We start from the raw sequence: 19,855 nt of genomic DNA, 5'->3' as shown, positions 1-19,855 counted from the left end.
CTGGTCAGGGCAGCCCCAGAGTTCGAAAGTTTATCTGCGGAGCTTTACCTCCCAACCTGGGTGGAAATGGGACAGGGGTAAGAGGCACCTTACGTGATCTGAAGCTGACCGCCCCATAGCTCCATAGTGGCGCTCCACTCCGCCAGCCGCCCCACAAACTCCTTCGCTCAACTGCGCTCCGCTCCGCCAGCCGCCCCACGAACTCCTTCGCTCAGCTGCGCTCCGCTCCGCCAGCTGCCCCACGAACTCCTTGTGTGGAGCTCATCCTGACTCTGCTTACACACTTAAAACTTTCCCATTTTTTCCAATTCTCCATTTTGGGGAATGGCAGTATCCCAGTGTGGCCATTTATTCTGCCAGTTAGTCCCACTTGTCTGTGAGAGTTTTTCCTTTGCCTATACTGGGCTTTGGGTCAGGTTACTAGGTAGGGCCATATAGGTTGTTACACACAAATTCTGATTCCCCTGTGAATGCCTTGATCCTACCAAATCTCCTCAGGGTTGCACTTTTCTAGGATCTTTTCCCCCCGAACACAATTTGTGGAGCTACTGGTCCTTTTGTGCAGATACAAGCAACTGCTGCCCTTAAGCAGCCATTTTATAGGTGTGTGTCTGCTGTGCTGTGTGTCCTTCCCTTCCAACTGGTAAGTAATCTTAGCTCCTGTTTACTTACTCTTCAATATTTCTGCGGGTGGCAGAGTCTCACAAACTTGAGTACCATCCGTGAATTTCATTGATATGATGTTTACTCTCTCAAATCCTTCCAACTTAATCCTTTGTGTTTATCATAACTATTTGTATAAACTCTTCAGGGCACATAAACCCAAGCCAATCTGAACAATTTGTAAGATTTGGCTGCCAAAATTTATAGATCTATGCTGCTAACATCCATCATTTAATTATATAGTGACTTTTTAAGAGGTTTTTTTTTTAAAGTTTGGTACCTCAGCTACTTTTGAGCCATCATTAATTTCACCCTCCCCCATCATTTGTTAATTAATGCACATACTTTCTCTCTAATGCTACTTTCCCCCTGACAAACTTTTAAATGTTCATCTTAACCCCTGTAGTTTCGTGTAAAGGGATTGTTGTCCCCTTACTCACATTCAGTGGGGGTGTTTTGGTTGACTAGCTCCCTGTACCAAAAGGGGAAGGGTCAGTGAGAAATCAGGAGCCTGAGACTGACAGTCCCCAGGGGCAATGGGGAGAGGCCAGTGCTCCAGCTCAGCCTGATTGGCAGGCTAATGAGGGAGTCAGGAGGCGAGGGGAGTCCTGTCCTCTGTGTGAGCTGGAATTGCCTGGGCCAGACAGAGTGGGGCCGAGCTAAGGAGAGAGCAGGGGCCCAAGCTGAGCTGGGGAGCAGAGCTGTGCCAGCCAGTGGGGCCAGAAAAGCAGCCCAGAGAGAGCAGACCCTGTGCTGGGAGCAGAGCTGCAGCCCCAGAGCCAGGGGGGCCAGAGAAGCAGTTCAGGGGTCTGGAGGCAGAGCGGCAGCAGCAGCCGCCGTGCTGAGGCAGAGTGGAGCTGCGGCTGGAGCAGGAGCAGTCTGGAGCCGGGTGCGGTGAGCAGCTGGGGCCAGCCGAGCGCAGGAAGACGCCCCCAGCCAAGGGTCCTTGCAGGCCAGACTGGGAGGGGGACCTTAACCGGACAGGGGGCTGACGCTGGGAAGAAGGGTCCCACCGCCCAAAGCCCGGAGGTGCGTGGCCACCACCAGAGCAAGTGTCCAAGCCACAGCATCCCTGCAGCACAGCCAGGGCCTGAGGAGGAGGAGGCCTGGGACCTACAGGGAACAGACTGTGAACGGCCCGGACGTTCCAGAGACGCTGTTTGTGACGTTCCCTGCCACAGAGCGGGGTGATGTGTTTTCCTCTAATCTTTTCCATTTTTCCTTATTCTTTTTTAAATTAATTGTTGATTAAATAACTTGTATTTGCTTTAAATTGTATGTAATGATCAGTGGGTCAGGGAAGTGCCCAGTGCAGAGAGAGTACCCTCGAGTGGGGACACCCTAGCCCCTGTCCTAGGTGACCACAGCAGGGATGGGGGTTGAGCCCCCCAGAAATCCTGGGCCCAGACTTGTTGGGGTTACGAGGACTCTGCCAGACAGGAGAGTGGGAGGGGAGTCCTCAAGGGCAGGGAGGCCTCTGGGTTAAGGAAGTGGGAGTGAGGACTCAGATCCTTTTGCTAGCCCACTTCACCGGGGTAGTGCAGAAGCCAGGAAAGTTCCCCACAATAGTGGGACCATTCCCCCGCTTACATTAGCATCAGCTCATTTATGTTAGTGGTGAAAGACCAAGTTACAACACAATCTGAAAATTTCTTTCATGATGAATTAGAAAGATCTCCAAAAATGTCATGCCCAAGAATAATCTAGAGATCATGCAGCTACTGTGCTGGCCCTGTATGTGATGGAAACCACTTCAAGCCAGGGGGTGCTGCACCCCCAGTACCCCTAGTTCTAGCACCTATAACTTATTTAAAAATAAAACAACCTAAGTTATAAAACCATAGACTACAAAAGGTTCCAAAACCTTTTAAAAAAGGCTCTGTATCTGACTGAAAATAGTTCTTAGACCAAGATTCCTGTGCAGTGTTTGAAACCTAAACACTGGCGCACTAGGACATTACAAGTGAAATGAATTAAAAGTTGTAGAACTGATTTTTTTCCAGTGTCTACACTTAGATAAATGCAGAAAGTAAAGCACAGCCAGGCTGCAAGAGCAGAACAGAGAACTTGCAATCTTTCCCTGCTGTGAAGAAACAATCCTGAGCTGCCACCACCACAAATATTGTTTAAATTACACTTAAAACTTCCCAATTTTTTCCAACTTTCTAATTTTGCAGTGACTGTCAGTACCCCAGTGTGGTAATTGATTCTGCCATTTGGTCCCACTTGTCTGTGGGAGTCCTTCCCTTGCCAACAATGGGCTTTGGGTCAGGTCCATCAGCTGTGACATAGAAACACCGATTCCTTTGTAAATGCCTGGCTTCTACCAAATAGGAATTAGGAACAGTGTTCCTGTCAGCTAATTTCTAAATTATTACCTGCAAAAAAACCCCTAGCATTTTCAGGTGCCTGGAATGGAATAATGTAGCCCCTAGAATGGAAGAATGGTTAAAGTCTCACCCCCCCCACCCCCCCAAATCTGAAATGGCCTGGTTTTGCCCATGGGCCTCTCTCCCTGCCCCTGCCTCCTGCTGTTTGACCCCCCACCCCTGCACAGTCAGTTTCCACCCCCCATGTGCTCTCTTTGCCCCTCTGTGAACAGCAGGCAGCAGATTTTAATCCCAAGTGAGGCCAGAGTGAGGCCAGCGGCTTCAGCAGATGCTCAGTCCCTGTGCGCAGTACACATATGCGTTCATAAACCATCTCTTTAAGAAACTGCTTTACCAACTGCACACTCATTTTTTTCATCTTTTCCTCAAAATTATAGATCAAATGTTTGGTGTTAGTAATATCTCTCTCTGTCTATAAATCTGGCCCCCCACATGACCCAGTAATCCTTGGAGAAGGTACTGCCTGAATACATGTTTAATCATATCAATAGAATGCAAATGAATCCCTGGACAATGTTTTTAGTGACTCAAACATACAAGCCATGCAGCACATTGTGTCTGGTAGCAAGGTTTGACAGGACACCACGGATCCAGACACATGCCACGTTTCCAGCCCGCTGATTTTATTAGCTGGTGCCACCAGGGGGCTCTGGGCATGGACATGCCAAACCCATGAAAAAAACACAGAAAATGGGCTTGTTTTTGGCTTAATTGGCTTGCGAGTTGCTTGTTGGCTAGTTTTTGCCTTCTAGCTTGTTGTGCTTGGTGCTTCTTTTTTTTGATTGGCTCCCGGCAAGAAAGGGCAAGGGGGGGTGAGAGAGAGTCAGGGGTGCACAGTGGGCCCACCACAGTCCCAGACTGCACGCTGGGGGGATCTAGTCACATAGAGTGTTGGGGTTCTTAGGGATTGGCTTGTTTTGGCCTTGTTTTGAAATGGGATTAGCTTGATTTTTGGTTTATTGTGAAAGTCATAGAATATCAGGGTTGGAAGAGACCTCAGGAGATCATCTAGTCCAACCCCCTGCTCAGAGCAGGACCAATCCCCAATTTTTGCCCAGATCCCTAAATGGCCCCCTCAAGGATTGAATTTACAACCCTGGGTTTAGCAGGCCAATGCTCAAACAAGTCGGGGTGCTTATTTACCATGTGAAAGTTGGCAACTGTTGCTGGCACCCAGTGCCGAGAGGCTGAACAATAGCTTGAGTTGGTTCGTTACCCGGTGTGCTGCACCCAATAATCACAACGGGGTGGAGCAGCAGAAAAGTTTATTTGCAGCTGCAAAAAGGTACAGGGAGAATAAAATCTCAAATCCTGCACAACAGAGCAGGAAGTTACACAGGCTTTTATACATCCTTTTTCCCAGCATACTTATCCAATAGCAAGCTGCCCCAAGTATCCATATAGCCAGCCAATCCAGTTCCCAGCTAGTTCCCTGATTCTCTGTATCATTTGTTAAACTATACATAAAGCTGCTTTATTCAGCATTGTTCTTCCATATCTCCCCTGTTTGGCCTTGCTTAGTTTCAGGCAGTCTGACTCTGCAACATACTGTTGCAGATTCTCAGCATAACTGCTGTGTGTGCCTCCAGGCGGAGGGGGGGGGGGGGGCAAGGACACTTGGGCCTAGTACGCAGAGCTGCTGCGAGTGCCTCCAGGCAGGAGGGGGGGGCCAAGGACACCTGGGCCTAGTGCGAGGGGGCTTCATCGACACTCGTGGTCTTCCATCCCCTCGAGTTACCTAGTGGCCATGCCCCAGTGTCCCCAACACAACTGTGCTCTGGGGGCTGCTCGGGTACGGAGGCTGCACTCACTGCCTCTCGCTCTGCTCGGGGGTCGGAGCTTCCCGGGTCAGACGCTGCCGCTGCCGCCTCCATTGTCTGGGAGCTGGGAGCGGGACCGAGCAGGGCTGTGCCGGGGAGAGACCTGCATTAATCCCACTCTGTGCCCAGCCCCTGTGGCAGCCCTGGGCTCTGTACGCCCAGGCGCCTGAGCCGGAGCCTACAGGGGATGCAGAGACCTGGGGGACCGCGCTGGTGCTGGGAGGGTAGGCTGGGCCACGCCGCTGTGCATAGCACTGGGAGATCTCTGGGGAAAAGCTCCAGCCAGGGGAACAGGGAGCTGGGTCCCCACTGTCTGTCCCCCTCGGGCAGGTCTGTGGGTCTGTCCCTGGGCTGGGCCTGAGCTGGACCCACTGCCCAGGGGCTGGGACGCTGTAGGGTGAAGAACTTTGAGAGCCCCCCAGGGAAAGCCCTAGGGAAGGGCAGAGCTGTGGCGGGGTGATGAGTTAGTTGGTTTCCCACAGAAAAGGGGCACTGCCCCAAACCCAGCGAACAGTGACATATACCTGTGAATTAGCCCTCAAATGTGCCCTCAGCCAGGGCAGTGTCATGGGTACAGAGCTGCAGCTGTGCACATGGAGGCCCTTTGCACACTCAGAGGGGGAGAGGAATGGGTGGAAAATAACAGTAGGTGTGGAACTGTGGGTGTAAATTCAAAGGCTAATGCTGGCTAACGCGAGTAATAAAGTGACCAAGTGTTTTCCCAGCCTGGCAGAGTCTAAATCCTCTGTCTGCAGGGAGGGAGCCTGGGGGTGGGTGGGTATCGGGGTGTGAAATGAACTAAAACCCCTTCTGAGACCTCCCAATTGCCCTTCTCGCCCTGACAGGCTGCAGAATAACGTCCATGTTTTGATCCAGATCGTCCCATCCTCCCAGGGGACGGGGCAAGGAAATGGCTGAAGTGGAACAAGCTCAGGTAGGAGATGGTCCGGTAGCTGCTGGTGGGTTTGGTCTGGAGTGAATTCGTGGGGGGACAGGGAAAGCAGAAGGGGAGGAGAAGAGGAAATGAAATCTCTCTGCTGGGCTCTGTGAATGTGGGGCCTGAAATCCAATGACATTTCCAGCAGAGGGTGGGGGGGACATTCCCCCATGTGAGGTCACAAAACCCTGGATGTGCCAATATTGAAGGCCCATCGCCCTTGCACAGCAGCCATGAGCTCTCTGGAAAGTCAGGGGATGGATTTGAATCTCAGACTGTCTCTCTCAAGGAGGAAGCAACATGGGAAGTTGCTGCCCATGGGCTGTGGTCTGTATAGGCAGCAGCTGGGGATGGCAGGGAAATTCCTTTGTAGGCTGCAATGTGGCGTGTGGGGTGGGGATGTGTAGGAAGGGTAAGAGGGATGCAGAGACAGAGATGGGGTCATGGGAGTTGCAGACGACCCCAGCCCTGCACGCAGGGTTGCTTTACCCTTTGCCCTCCATTTATTCATTACTCTGCCCCCTCCCCTTCCCATCTGACTCCAGAAATTCACAACCCCCAGTCCATATTTGCAGAGGTTGAGCTGATGAAATCTGGGACGCATTAGAAACAGTCCCTGTTCTACTCCCTCCCATCTCCCCCCCCCCCCACAACACTCCCCATCCCCACTGTCCCCATCACATCCCCATTTCCCCTCCTCGGGTTACTCCTCCCCCCCCCCCACTGGTTCTTTACCCTTCTTCCCCACAGAAAGTAGGGAGATTTTCTAGCCCTCCCTGTAATGGGGTTGACCCATGGCATGCAGCACCTCCTCCTGGCAGCTCGGGGGATTAGCTCCTCCTCTGTCAGTGTCTCTCCCAACATCCTGCGGGCCCCACTCACTGCTGGAACCGCAGTCTCCGCTTCATGACTCAGACCGGGTCACCATATGTGTTCCAAGGTATCAAAGTCCCTCTTGACAATCCGGGGCTCAGGCAGTCTCCCTGCTCACTGCCCCACCAGTGCCACTTCATCAGTGGCTGGCAGGGGGGCTCGGGCCCGCCCTCTACTCTGGGTCCCAGCTCAGGGGTTCTCTCATCAACAGCCCAGGTCTGGCCTACCCTGTACCTCGCTGCTTTTCCCCTGAGCCTTGCCACCCTCTCTGGTTCTCCCCTTTCGCTAGGTTTGCCAAGCCAAGCTCCCTCCTCCCAGGGAGTGACTGCAGCCTGCATTCCCGCCACTCCTGTCTGTAGCCAACTTCCTGGTTTATATAGGCCCTGCCTGTCCCTGCATAGTGAGCCTCTCTCTAATTAGCTGTCTCTAACCTAAAGCTCCCCTGTTGGCAGCCTAATTAGCTGACTGGGCCCAACTCACCCAATTCAGCTCTTGCAGGGCCTGTGCGGGGAGCACCCACAACGTAGGGTTGTGAAACCTCCTGGTTTCACCAGGAGTCTCTCGGAATCGGGCTTGATCTCCCAAAGGCTACTGAATCCAACCGAGAAATTTTAGGCTGCTAAAAGTCTGGTGGCACAGCGGGGCTAAGGCAGGCTCCCTGCCTGCCCTGGCCCTGCACTGCTCCCGGAAGTGGCCAGCACGTCCCTGCAGCCCCTGGGGGCGGGGGTCTCTGTGTGTTGCCTGCACCCCGAGTGCCGACTCCGCAGCTCCCATTGCCTGGGGACTGCGGCCAATGGGAGCTGCAGGGACAGTGCCTGCAGGCAGGGGCAGATCACAGAGCCTGCCCCTGCACAGGGCCAGGCTGCTGCGCCGTCGCCTGGGAGACGCCTAAGATAAGCGCCTCCCGGCTGGAGCCCACACCCCTCACCCCCTCCCGCACCCCACACCCCCTCCCCCAGCCCTGAGCCCCCTCCAGCACCCAAACTCCCCCCTAGAGCTTGCACCCTGCACCCCCCCACACACCAAACCCCTACCACAGGCTCAGCCTGGAGCCCCCTCCCACACTTCGAACCCCTTGGCCGCAGCCCAGAGCTCGCATCCCCTCCTGCACCCCGACTCATTGCCCCATCCCAATGAAAGTGAGCGAGGCTGGAGGACAGTGTGTATCGGAGGGAGTGGGGATGGAGTAAACGGGGCAGGGCCTCGGGGAAGGGGCACGGGCGCGGCAAGGGTGTTTGGGTTTCTGTGATTAGACTGTTGGCAACCCTACCCCTATCACGCTGCCTGAGACTGAGCTGGGGGCATTGTGGCTGGGGGAACAGGTCCTGAGTGGGGGACTCTGGCTGTTTCAGGGGCTGGTGACTTTCGAGGAGGTGGCTGTGTACTTCACAGAGGAGGAGTGGGCTCTGCTGGACCCATGTCAGAGAACCCTCTACATGGATGTGATGCAGGAGAATTATGAGAACGTGACCTCACTGGGTAAGGTTTCCTGTCCCCTTGGGCATTAGAAGCAGGGGGATCTCTGATGAACCAAAATCAGTTTCTACTCAGGGTTCTTTCCTGGTCCCCTAGATTTCAGGGGGATCAGCCCAGTAATCCCTTGAACTCTTGAGAGACAGCCTGTCACCACCATACCCCTTCCAGGGAAGAGGCAATTCGGAGACAGGGTGGAGATGTTAAACCACCCAATCCAAGAGAGAAGATGGGTGGTATGTTCCTCTTGTCTTTTTAAACATGGGCTCATTCTCACATTTGGAGATTTTGTGTGTCCTGCTCTTCCCAGGACTGGCTTTGTGCCTGGAAAGGGTTCTGGTCTTAGCAGCGTTATAAAGGGGTAAGAGGTTGAATGTCTTGTTTGACAGCTGCTTTCAACTACCTGAAGGAGGGTTCCAAAGAGGATGGAGCTGGACTGTTCTCAGTAGTACCAGATGACAGAACAAGGAGTTCTCAAGTTGCAGTGGGGGAGGTTTAGGTTGGATATTAGGAAAAACTTTTTCACTAGGAGGATGGTGAAGCACTGAAATGGGTTACCTAGGGAGGTGGTGGAATCTCCTTCCTTCGAGGTTTTTAAGGTGAGGATTGACAAAGCCCTGGTTGGGATGATTTAGTTGGGGATTGGTCCTGCTTTGAGCAGGGGGTTGGACTAGATGACCTCCTGAGGTCCCTTCCAACCCTGATATTCTATGATATTCTATATTCTATGCCAGATTCTTAAAATCCCTCAGAGTGGAGATCCCTGAATGTACACATCTCCTAGGGACCATTCATTCTGTCCAAAGGATATCCAGGAACATTTCCCCATTTGTTGGCTTTATACAAGGGCACCCTCCCACCCAGGACATCTGGAAACATCTTTGTCTTGAGTAACTGTAAGACCCTGGTGTGACCCAGGGTGTCTAGGGAAGCCCTCACTGAAAATGCCAAGGGCAGGGCAGGCTGAAAAAAGGAGAGCGCTTACTCCCAAAACTGGTGGTTAACACTGAAGTTAGACTCCCCAACCAGTCACGAACTGTGCTTCTGATCCCCCACACGGATTGTCAAGAAGCTGAAAAAATGAAATCACACAGCCCCCTTTATTGCATTCCAGTTCTCTGGCTCCCAATCACCATCTAGGTCCAGTAAAGTGAGAAGTTATTTAAACAAAATGTTCTTCTGACCCCAAAGGGCCAGCCACATTACCAGATCAGTATTAGTTTGGATGTTACCCAAAATACCATGCTGCCAGCCAGTCCTTTAGTGTCTAAAACTAAAAGTTTATTAGAAAAGAAAAGAACAAGAAGAGAGTTGTTAAATGGTCAAGCAATCACATACACACATAAGACTTCAAAGTCCAAATATCAGGTTCTTAGCAGTATTGGTGAGTTACTGGCTTGAAAGTCCCTCTGGAACACATCCACAGCTTGGACGGGTCATTCAGTCCTTTGTTCAGAACTTCAGTTTGTAGAAAAGTTACTCCAGAGGTAAGAAGCAGGAAGGAAGACAAAATGGAGATGATGCAGCTGCCCTTTATATTTTTTTGCCATGTGGCTTGTACTTCCTGTGTCCCAAACACAAGCTGCCCAGCACATGGTATGTAAAGCCATAGAATTCTCTACCATAGGCATGCCCCTACATGTCTTGCTGGCTCATAATGTGTAGTCCCTGGCTTCTTTCAGTGGGTTCATTGTACAGCTGATGACCCTTGATGGGCCATCAAACAGGCTAGGCAGTGCTGACGCCAATCTGTCTGGGGGTGTCACCCAGAAACACAGCACAAGTTTTGAAATACGGATGTACCCTACACATCTATAACTCATAATTCAAAGGTGATACAAACATATGAACAAAATTATTATACTTGGCGAATTATAACATTTTCACAGACACTTTACATGGCATATCTGGTCAGATTCCTTACAATTTTATAAATTTGGTATCAACAGTATCTTAAAATGTCTCCCATATTTCATACAGCGTCACACCTGGTTTCACCTCTTTTCTTTCCCTGGAGCAGCATTTCCCATTCCCAAACCTGAGGTGATCTCACAGCTGGAACGAGGAGAAGAGCCACTGGTCACAGAGTTATGGGGCTATGTGGAAAGGGAGCTCTTCAAAAACACCTGCACGGTGAGGAATTGGTTAAATGGATTCACAAACCATCCATGACTGGCATAAACAGCTGGGATTCCCACAAAGGGCCCGTGAGCTTCCTGCTTTCTTCCTCACCTCACCTAGTTCAGGATTGTCTGCAGCAGGTATTGTGTCCTCACGACAGATGACACTCATGGCTCCTGTCCTTTTCATCTCCGCAAGAGTTTTTCCTGTTTGTTCCACCCCTTTTCCATTCCCCTTCCTGAGCTTCCCTTTCTCTCTGGCACAGGGAAGGACTCATGTCTGGATTCTTTTTCTGTCTTAGCAGGTGATGGGTTGGTGGGTGAGAACAAGGAGAAGAACCTTGGGCAGGAAGGTCCTGAGCAAGTGGAACTGCAGGGGACCTTACAGGGAAGATGTGAAGAGGAAGTTTCCCAGAGTCCAGACAAGGGACATGCCTGTGAGAGTCAGCCCAGACCAGAGAGGCAGCAGGGAAATCACCAAGGGGAGAGATCAGGTAAATCCACTCACCGAGATGGAGATCTGAATAACCTGAATGAAACTATGATCCAGCCACGAAACTGCACTACAGAGAAACCGTATGAATGTGCTAAGTGCGGGAAAAACTTCAGTTGGAGATCAAACCTGATTGTACATCAAAGAATCCACAAGGGAGAGAAACCCTATAAATGTCTCAGCTGTGGGAAAATGTTCAAGGGGAAATCAGACCTTACTAAACATCAGAGAATGCACAGTGGAGAAAGACCCTATAAATGCACTGAGTGTGGGAAAAGCTTCAGTCGTAGCTCAAATCTCACTGCACATCAGAGAGTCCATACAGGACAGAGACCCTATAAATGCTCCGAGTGTGGGAAAAGCTTCTTTTATGGCTCACATTTAATTGTACATCAGAGTCCATTTGGAAGAGAGACCCTATAAATGCCCCGAGTGTGGGAAAAGCTTCAAGCACAGCTCCGCTCTCTATAGACATCAGAGAATCCACACTGGAGAAAGACCCTATAAATGCACTGAGTGTGGGAAAAGCTTTACTCGGAACTCGGTCCTCACTAAACATTGGAGAACCCACACAGGAGAGTCACCCTACAGATGTTCTGTCTGTGGGAAAAGCTACAAGACAAAGTTGGATCTAATATCTCACCAGAAACTGCACACAAGATAGAAGGTGTTGGGAGCTCTCCCTGTGGGTCAATGGGTCTGTGCCCTCCTGAAGCAGAGTGTAAATGTGCTGCATTTGAAGAGGGTCTGGGTAGGGTCAGGAGGTGGCTGATGATTGGGGTTTCAGTGGGGGGATGTTGGCGGGGGCCAGGGAGGAGGAAATGCTGGGTATTAGGGAGATGGGTCATTTCAGGGACTGGAGGGAGCAGTCAATGGGATTAGTTGGGAGACATTTCTGTGGATTCCACCCACACTTTCCAATGTAGAGAAGAGGTAAAAATACCCGGTCGCGGCTTGTGTCTGACCATCTCTGCAGCTCCTCAGACCCCTCGTGGTGGGGATAGGAGAGCATTATTCAGGGAAGCAGCGATGGCGCCTGTGGCTCTGTAGCTATAAAGCAGAGAGAGCTGCTGATCTGAAGTGTCAGGATTTCAGAGCAGTGCACAGTGTATTGCATATTTCCGGGTACAGAGAGGTGGGCTGCAGGTCGGGGAATGCATGGGAGTGTTATCGGTGGGGTGGGATCTTTGGAGTATTGCACTGTTGCTGTGTGGGCAGTATGGTGTAATAGTGAGAACAGGGAGATTAGGAATCAGGACTCTTGGGTTCTCTTCTGCACTCTAGAAGAGGAATAGGGTCTAATGAGCTAGAACAGGAGAGACACCTATGAATCAGGACTCCTGGGTTCCATTCCCAGCTCTGCTAATATTTACACTTGTGACCTTATACAAGTGGCCCTTCTCCTGGATCTTCCTGCTAGGAAACTGTTTTAGTGAGCCAAAGGGAAAGTTTATCTGGTTTCCTTTGTCCCTGTTTGCAGGGAGAGGCTCTGCTCATGTTGTGACACATTGGGATTATTCCTGAAATACAGTAGAACCTCAGAGTTATGAACACCTCGGGAATGGAGGTTGTTCGTAACTCTGAACAAAATGGTATGATTGTTCTTTCAAAAGTTTACAGCTGAACATTAACTTAATACAGCTTTGAAACTTCACTATGTAGAAGAAATATGCTGCTTTTAACCATCTTAATTTAAATGAAATAAGCACAGAAACCGTTTCCTTACAACGTCAAATCTTTTTTTTTAATCTTTCCATTTATTTTTTTCATAGTTTACATTTAACACAGTACTGTACCGTATTTGCTGGGGGGGGGGTTGGTTGGTCTCTGCTGCTGACTAATTGCATACTCCTGGTTCCAAATTACGTGTGTGGTTGACCGGTCAGTTCGTAACTCTGGTGTTCTCACCTCTGAGTTACTACTGTAATGGCCCTGGGAGGGTTTTATTTCTTATTGTCGATGGTCAGGGAGGAGAGAGGGTCTCTTGTTTCTGGAAATTCTGGAGTCTTTTTCTTGTTGACATTTTTACTTCTCTTGGTCTCTGGCTTTCCAAATAAATAATAAAATGTTTGTGTGAATTTTCTCATCACCCTAGGCATCCCACAAGTTTCCTCAGTTCTTGAGGGCTGGTGGGCAAACTGCCTCAAACCAGGTCAGCTCCTCCCTTATTCACTGCCCCTCAGCAGGAATTGCTCATTTCCCATATCCAGCCTATTTGATGATGTTTCTGTCCATCTGGTTTTAAAAGGGGATCTGGGTTCCTCCACGTCTTTGCTCTCACAGCTCTGAGTGCCTCTGGGTTCATTCTCTGTCTCTGGGTTCATTCTCTGGCAGTGACCATGAGTTGGTTGAGTTCAGGATCCTGACACAGGGAAGAAAGGTAAGCAGCAGGATACGGACCCTGGACTTCAGGAAAGCAGACTTCGACACCCTCAGGGAACGGATGGGTAGGATCCCCTGGGGGACTAACGTGAAGGGGAAAGGAGTCCAGGAGAGCTGGCTGTGTTTCAAGAAATCCCTGTTGAGGTTACAGGGACAAACCATCCCGATGTGTCGAAAGAATTGTAAATATGGCAGGCGACCAGCTTGGCTTAACGGTGAAATCCTAGCGGATCTTAAACATAAAAAAGAAGCTTACAAGAAGTGGAAGGTTGGACATATGACCAGGGAAGAGTATAAAAATATTGCTTGGGCATGTAGGAAAGAAATCAGGAGGGCCAAATCGCACCTGGAGCTGCAGCTAGCGAGAGATGTCAAGAGTAACAAGAAGGGTTTCTTCAGGTATGTTGGCAACAAGGAGAAAGCCAAGGAAAGTGTGGGCCCCTTAATGAATGAGGGAGGCAACCTAGTGACAGAGGATGTGGAAAAAGCTAATGTACTCAATGCTTTTTTTGCCTCTGTCTTCACAAACAAGCTCAGCTCCCAGACTGCTGCGCTGGGCATCACAACCTGGGGAATAGATGGCCAGCCCTCTGTGGAGAAAGAGGTGGTTAGGGACTATTTAGAAAAGCTGGATGTGCACAAGTCCATGGGGCCAGACAAGTTGCATCCGAGAGTGCTAAAGGAATTGGCAGCTGTGATTGCAGAGCCATTGGCCATTATCTTTGAAAACTCGTGGCGAACGGGGGAAGTCCCGAATGACTGGAAAAAGGCTAATGTAGTGCCAATCTTTAAAAAAGGGAAGGAGGAGGATCCTGGGAACTACAGGCCAGTCAGCCTCACCTCAGTCCCCGGAAAAATCATGGAGCCGGTCCTCAAAGAATCAATCCTGAAGCACTTACATGAGAGGAAAGTGATCAGGAACAGTCAGCATGGATTCACCAAGGGAAGGTCATGCCTGACTAATCTAATCGCCTTCTATGATGAGATTACTGGTTCTGTGGATGAAGGGAAAGCAGTGGATGTATTGTTTCTTGACTTTAGCAAAGCTTTTGACACGGTCTCCCACAGTATTCTTGTCAGCAAGGTAAAGAAGTATGAGCTGGATGAATGCATTGTAAGGTGGGTAGAAAGTTGGCTAGATTGTCGGGCTCAACGGGTAGTGATCAATGGCTCCATGTCTAGTTGGCAGCCGGTGTCAAGTGGAGTGCCCCAGGGGTCGGTCCTGGGGCCGGTTTTGTTCAGTATCTTCATAAATGATCTGGAGGATGGTGTGGATTGCACTCTCAGCAAATTTGCGGATGATACTAAACTGGGAGGAGTGGTAGATACGCTGGAGGGCAGGGATAGGATACAGAGGGACCTAGACAAATTGGAGGATTGGGCCAAAAGAAATCTGATGAGGTTCAATAAGGATAAGTGCAGGGTCCTGCACTTAGGACGGAAGAACCCAATGCACAGCTACAGACTAGGGACCGAATGGCTAGGCAGCAGTTCTGCGGAAAAGGACCTAGGGATGACAGTGGACGAGAAGCTGGATATGAGTCAGCAGTGTGCCCTTGTTGCCAAGAAGGCCAATGGCATTTTGGGATGTATAAGTAGGGGCATAGCAAGCAGATCAAGGGACGTGATTGTCCCCCTCTATTCGACATTGGTGAGGCCTCATCTGGAGTACTGTGTCCAGTTTTGGGCCCCACACTACAAGAAGGATGTGGATAAATTGGAGAGAGTCCAGCGAAGGGCAACAAAAATGATTAGGGGTCTGGAACACATGACTTACGAGGAGAGGCTGAGGGAACTGGGATTGTTTAGTCTGCAGAAGAGAAGAATGAGGGGGGATTTGATAGCTGCTTTCAACTACCTGAGAGGTGGTTCCAGAGAGGATGGTTCTAGACTATTCTCAGTGGTAGAAGAGGACAGAACAAGGAGTAATGGTCTCAAGTTGCAGTGGGGGAGGTTTAGGTTGGACATTAGGAAAAACTTTTTCACTAGGAGGGTGGTGAAACACTGAATGCGTTACCTAGGGAGGTGGTAGAATCTCCTTCCTTAGAAGTTTTTAAGGTCAGGCTTGACAAAGCCCTGGCTGGGATGATTTAATTGGGGATTGGTCCTGCTTTGAGCAGGGGGTTGGACTAGATGACCTCCTGAGGTCCCTTCCAATCCTGAGATTCTATGATTCTATGATTCTTCCCTTCCCCTGTCCCGCAGGTTTAATCAGTGCAGGGGTTAAACAGCCTCAGAGGCAGAGTTCAGGAGCCGTGGCTTGGGCTGAGCCCCAGAGGTCGCTCAGAACTGGAGCAGTTAGTCTCTGCCAGGCTAGATAGCCAGATGCTCCTGGGTGGGGAGCAGCCTGTCTCCTTTTCCCCGACAGCATCTCCAGTGTCTCCGTGCCTAGCTCAGTGAGAAATCGAGTGACACCCAGGCAGAATTGTGACATTTCCCCATGATGCAGAAGAGCTGCAGGCTCTCAGCCATCCTGGTTGGACTCCATCCCAGGCCTTCATTTCCTGTTGGATGCCTGCTCCTTGTGGTTCCTCTGATGCTCTCGCTCCTTCTGTGGTAACAGTTGTGATAACTGGGCCTACAAATTTACCCCTTCCCAGAGCTTCCAAGGAAGAAGATGAGTGGTATCTCCTGTTGTGACACTCTGACCCTCAAAATAGCGCACTGGAACCCTCATATTCACCGCTGTGCTAGGATTATGATATGTTTTGTACAGTGCATGCCTTGTGAGGTATCTGATCTGTTGAACATTAATATCCTGTTTAATTGTATGAACTGTCACTGTATGTGAAGTTATAACAAATCTATAGCAATACTTACTGAAATGTGTGGTAATTTGGGAATGCCCACAGCTGGCCTTTCAGTGGCAATAAAGGAGCAACTGTCACGGGCCAGACAGATGTTGGTGGCCCACCAAGAAGAATCCACTCTCCGAGACTCCTCAGAGGGAGCACATATGCAATGGGGGCTGCCTAACCCCCATGTCACAGCAAGGATCCTTCTAGCACCTGTAGAGGAAGTATAAATGAGGAATGATGACATCACTACTGGGCCTCTCTCCTCCCCCATCCCAACACCTAGAAGATCGTGTGGAAGATAAAGACTTTGAACTGGGGAGATTAGTCCCAGGCTGAGAGGGAATTCAGTCTGTGTATTAAGAACTGTAAACTGCCTGGAACATCCAGCGGGGTGAGAAACTAAACTGCTTGATTAAAATCTTGCTTAGTCTGTAGAATTTAGACTGCAATTCTATTTTTTATTTCTTATGTAACCAACTTTGATCTCTGTGCCTGCTACTTACAATCACTTAAAATCTATCATTCTGTAGTTAATAATCCTGCTTTATATTTTATTGAAAACAATGTGTTTTTGGTTGAAGTGCTTGGGGAATCTAAGCTCAGGTTAACAAGGGCTGTTGCATGTCCACTACAATTGGTTGGCGTGGCAGACTAATAAATGAGCTTGCACAGTCCAAGGGAGTCTTGAGCAGTGTAAGACGGTACATTACTGGGGTGCAAGGTTGGGGGTTGGAGTGATTTTTCTGGTGCCTCTCTCTATATAATTCATGACTGGCTGAGAGAGCCTTCATGCAACGTAGCTGGGTGCGTCTCCACATGCTGATGGCTGAGTGATCACAGTGCTTGGAGGGGTTTGCTGCTTGTCACTGGCAGAGCATTGTAAGAGACAGCCCAGGCTAGAGAGTTAAGGGGGCACAGTGGTACCCCAGTTCCACGTTGTTCTGTGTTTTTTTTTTTAAACGTGGTTGCATGCTGGTACACAGAAAGATGTTGAATCTCCCTCACCAGGGCTGGCTCTGTGTCTGGAAAGGGCTCTGGTCTCAGCAGAGTTGCAAAGAGGTAAAGGTTTTCACAACTGTGCTATGCCAGAGCCATAAAATCCCTCAGTGTGCGGAGATCCCTCAATCTCCTGCAAGGGAAACCGCACACCTCCCAGGAACCAGCTGACATCTCCAGAGGGTCTCCAGGAACATTTTCCCTTCTGTTGGGTTTGTAGAAGGGCAGCCACCCACACAGCACATCTACATCCACCTTTGTCTCTGAGTAACCCTCTGAGCCAGGGAGCTCAACACTGATACCCAAGCAGAGAAAGAAGAGGAAGACAGCACAGCCTCCCCTCCTTAGCAAGAACAAGAGCCCTCTCATGTTAACAGCTAATGAAACTCCCTCACTACACTCTCCCGCTGGGGATGGAAACTGGGCTCAGGAGGGATCTGGCCAGAATCCTTCTCCCTGCCTGGAACTGTGCCCCACAGAGCAGCATCCCCTGCTGCCATCAGGGCTGTGTCTCATCTTATGGGCTCCTTTTGACTGGGGATCTCTCTGGATCCATGGGTCCCTGGTCACCTCACAATCTCTTCAGGCTCCTGATTCCTACCCAGATAGCAGTGCTAGGAGGGGGAAGCGAATGTAGAGGAACCCTGGCTCACCAGACAACTTAAAAAGGGAAACCAGATTGACAGGGACACCTGCAGCAGGGGATGGAGGACAGAGGGTAAGGCTGTGGGAGGGGACTGGAGCAGCAGGGATAGCTGAGCTAAATAACCATTTCCCCCCTCACCTCCCCTTTGTGTCTCATTTGTTGCTATTTCTTCCTTTCCCTTGTAGCTCTGTATCACTTTCACCTCCTGATCCTCTCCCTTCTCTACTTTCCTCCTTTTTTTGTTCTCACCTCTTTCACTCCCTCTCACACACACACATTCTCTGTCTCTCAGTCACATAATCTCTGAGCCCCACAACCCCAGGGATCTCTCAGCTGCCTCATGGTCTCTGGGCCACCTCATCGCCCTGTGGGGCGCTCAGACCCACCCCATCCCATATTGGTCCACCCTCTAGCACGGAGAGCCTTCTCAGTCCCCTACCTGGGCTCTGTGCATCATCACACTCCTGCCTCTGAACACGCCCTGTCCTCGCTTCTCCACTGGCTTCTCACCACCCGCAAATCACTCCCATGCGGTACCTGTAGCTGGGATCTGGTGATCCAGGACAGGTCTGGCTCTCAGGGACGTCTATTCCCCCAACCCCGAGGGTGAACTCTCCTTAGCAGTGGAAGTATCAGGGGGTGGGACCCGCAGCAGGGGGTCCTGCTCTGTGGGACATGTTCCCAGGCTGGGAGAAGGAGTCAGGCTGGATCCAGACACGTGCCACGATCCCAGGCCGAAGGCAGCAGGTTTTATCAGCTGGTGCCACCGGGAGGTTCCAGGGGCTGCTCAGGGATGGGAGACTGCACTTGCTGCCTCTTGCTTTGCTCAGGGTTGGAGCTTCCCGGGTCAGACACTGTGGTTGCCGCCTTCATTGTCTGGGGGCGAGACTGAGCAGCCGGCAGCTACAGCGGGGGTCTGTGCCAGGGAGAGACCTGCATTAACCCCCCTCTCTGCCCAGCCCAGCTGGAACCAGCCCCTGGGGCAGCCCCAGGCTCTGCCCAACCCGGCTCCTAAGCCGGAGCCTGTAGGGGATATAGACACCTGGGGAGACTGCACTGGAGCTGGGAGGGGAGGCCGGGCCCCTCTGCACAGCGCTGGGGAGATATCTGGGGAAAAGCTCCAGCCAGGGACACAGGTAGCTGGGTCCCTGCTGTCTGTTCCCCTCAGGCAGGTCTCTAGATCTGTCCCAGGGCTGGCCCTAAGCTGGACCCGCTGCCCAGGGGCTGAGAGGCTGGGTGTGTGTGAATGGGGGTGAAGCCCTTTGAGAGCCCCCCAGGGAAAGCTCTAGAGAAGGACAGGGTTGGTGGGGTGATGGGTTAGTTGGTTTCCCACAGAAAAGGGGCACTGCCCCAAACCCAAAGGGGCAAAACAGTGACATGTGCCTGTGAATTAGCCTCCAAATGTGCCCCCAGCCAGGGCAGCGCAGTGGATACAGAGCTGCAATTGTGCACACGATGGCCTTTGCACACTCAGTAGAAGGGGAGAGGAATGGCTGGAAATAACTGGGTGCAGAACTGTGGGTGTAAATTCAAAGACTGATGCTGGCTCACGTGAGTAATAAAGTGACCAAGTGTTTTCCCAGCCTGGCAGAGTCTAAATCCTCTGTCTGCACTGAAAGAGCCTGGGGTGGGGGTATTGGGGTGTGACATGAACTAAAGCCACTTCTGTAACCTCCCCCATTGCCCTTCTCACCCTGACAGGCTGCCGAATAACATCTGTGTTTCGATCCAGATCATCCCAGCCTCCCAGGGGACAGGACAGGGAAATGGCTGCAGTGAAACATACTCAGGTAGGAGATTGTCCAGCAGCTGCTGGAAGGTTTGGTCAGAAATGAATGGGGGGAAAGAGGGAGGAAAGGAAAAGGGGAGGAGAACAGAACATGAAATCTCTGCTGGATTCTTTACACGTGAGCCTTGAATTACATAAGAACGGTCTTACTTGGTCAGACTAATGGTCCATCTAGCTCAGTATCCTGTCTTCCGACAGTTGCCAGTGCCAGGTGCTTCAGAGGGAATGAATAGAACAGGTGATCATTGAATGATTCATGCCCTGTCATCCACTCCAAACTCCTGGCAGCCAGAGGCTAGGGACACCCAGAGCATGGGTTTGCACCCCTAACCATCTTGACTAAAATAGCCATTGATGGACCTATCCTCCATGATCTTATCTGATTATTTTTTGGCCTTCACAACATTCCCTGGCAATGAGTGCCACATGTTGACTGTGCATTGTGTGAAGAAGTAGTTCTTTTTGTTTGTTTTAA

The 19,855-nt window shown here is 50.8% G+C and overlaps 1 protein-coding gene across 2 annotated transcripts; it reads left to right on the top strand.

Annotated features, from left to right (window-relative positions):
* Window positions 1-1,321: 1,321 nt before the first annotated feature.
* LOC311530625 (zinc finger protein 189-like) lies at window positions 1,322-12,389 on the top strand. 2 transcript variants are annotated; one of them, XM_084647452.1, is made up of 4 exons: window positions 1,322-1,557; window positions 5,719-5,807; window positions 8,036-8,162; window positions 10,579-12,389. In XM_084647452.1, exons 2-4 carry the CDS (start codon window positions 5,784-5,786, stop codon window positions 11,190-11,192), a joined length of 765 nt encoding a protein of 254 aa, XP_084503578.1. In that variant the 5' UTR covers window positions 1,322-1,557; window positions 5,719-5,783; the 3' UTR covers window positions 11,193-12,389. The 2 variants fall into 2 exon arrangements, with proteins under 2 accessions (XP_084503578.1, XP_084503577.1); XM_084647451.1 differs by lacking the exon at window positions 1,322-1,557 and adding an exon at window positions 1,703-1,850.
* The last annotated feature ends 7,466 nt before the right edge of the window (window positions 12,390-19,855 follow it).

This window comes from Lepidochelys olivacea (assembly GCF_965140295.1).
Source record: "Lepidochelys olivacea isolate rLepOli2 genome assembly, chromosome: 14".
In the NCBI taxonomy this organism is placed as follows: domain Eukaryota; kingdom Metazoa; phylum Chordata; order Testudines; family Cheloniidae; genus Lepidochelys; species Lepidochelys olivacea.
The sequence above is the reverse complement of the archived record's forward strand: the minus strand, read 5'-3'. Positions and strand labels throughout refer to the sequence as shown.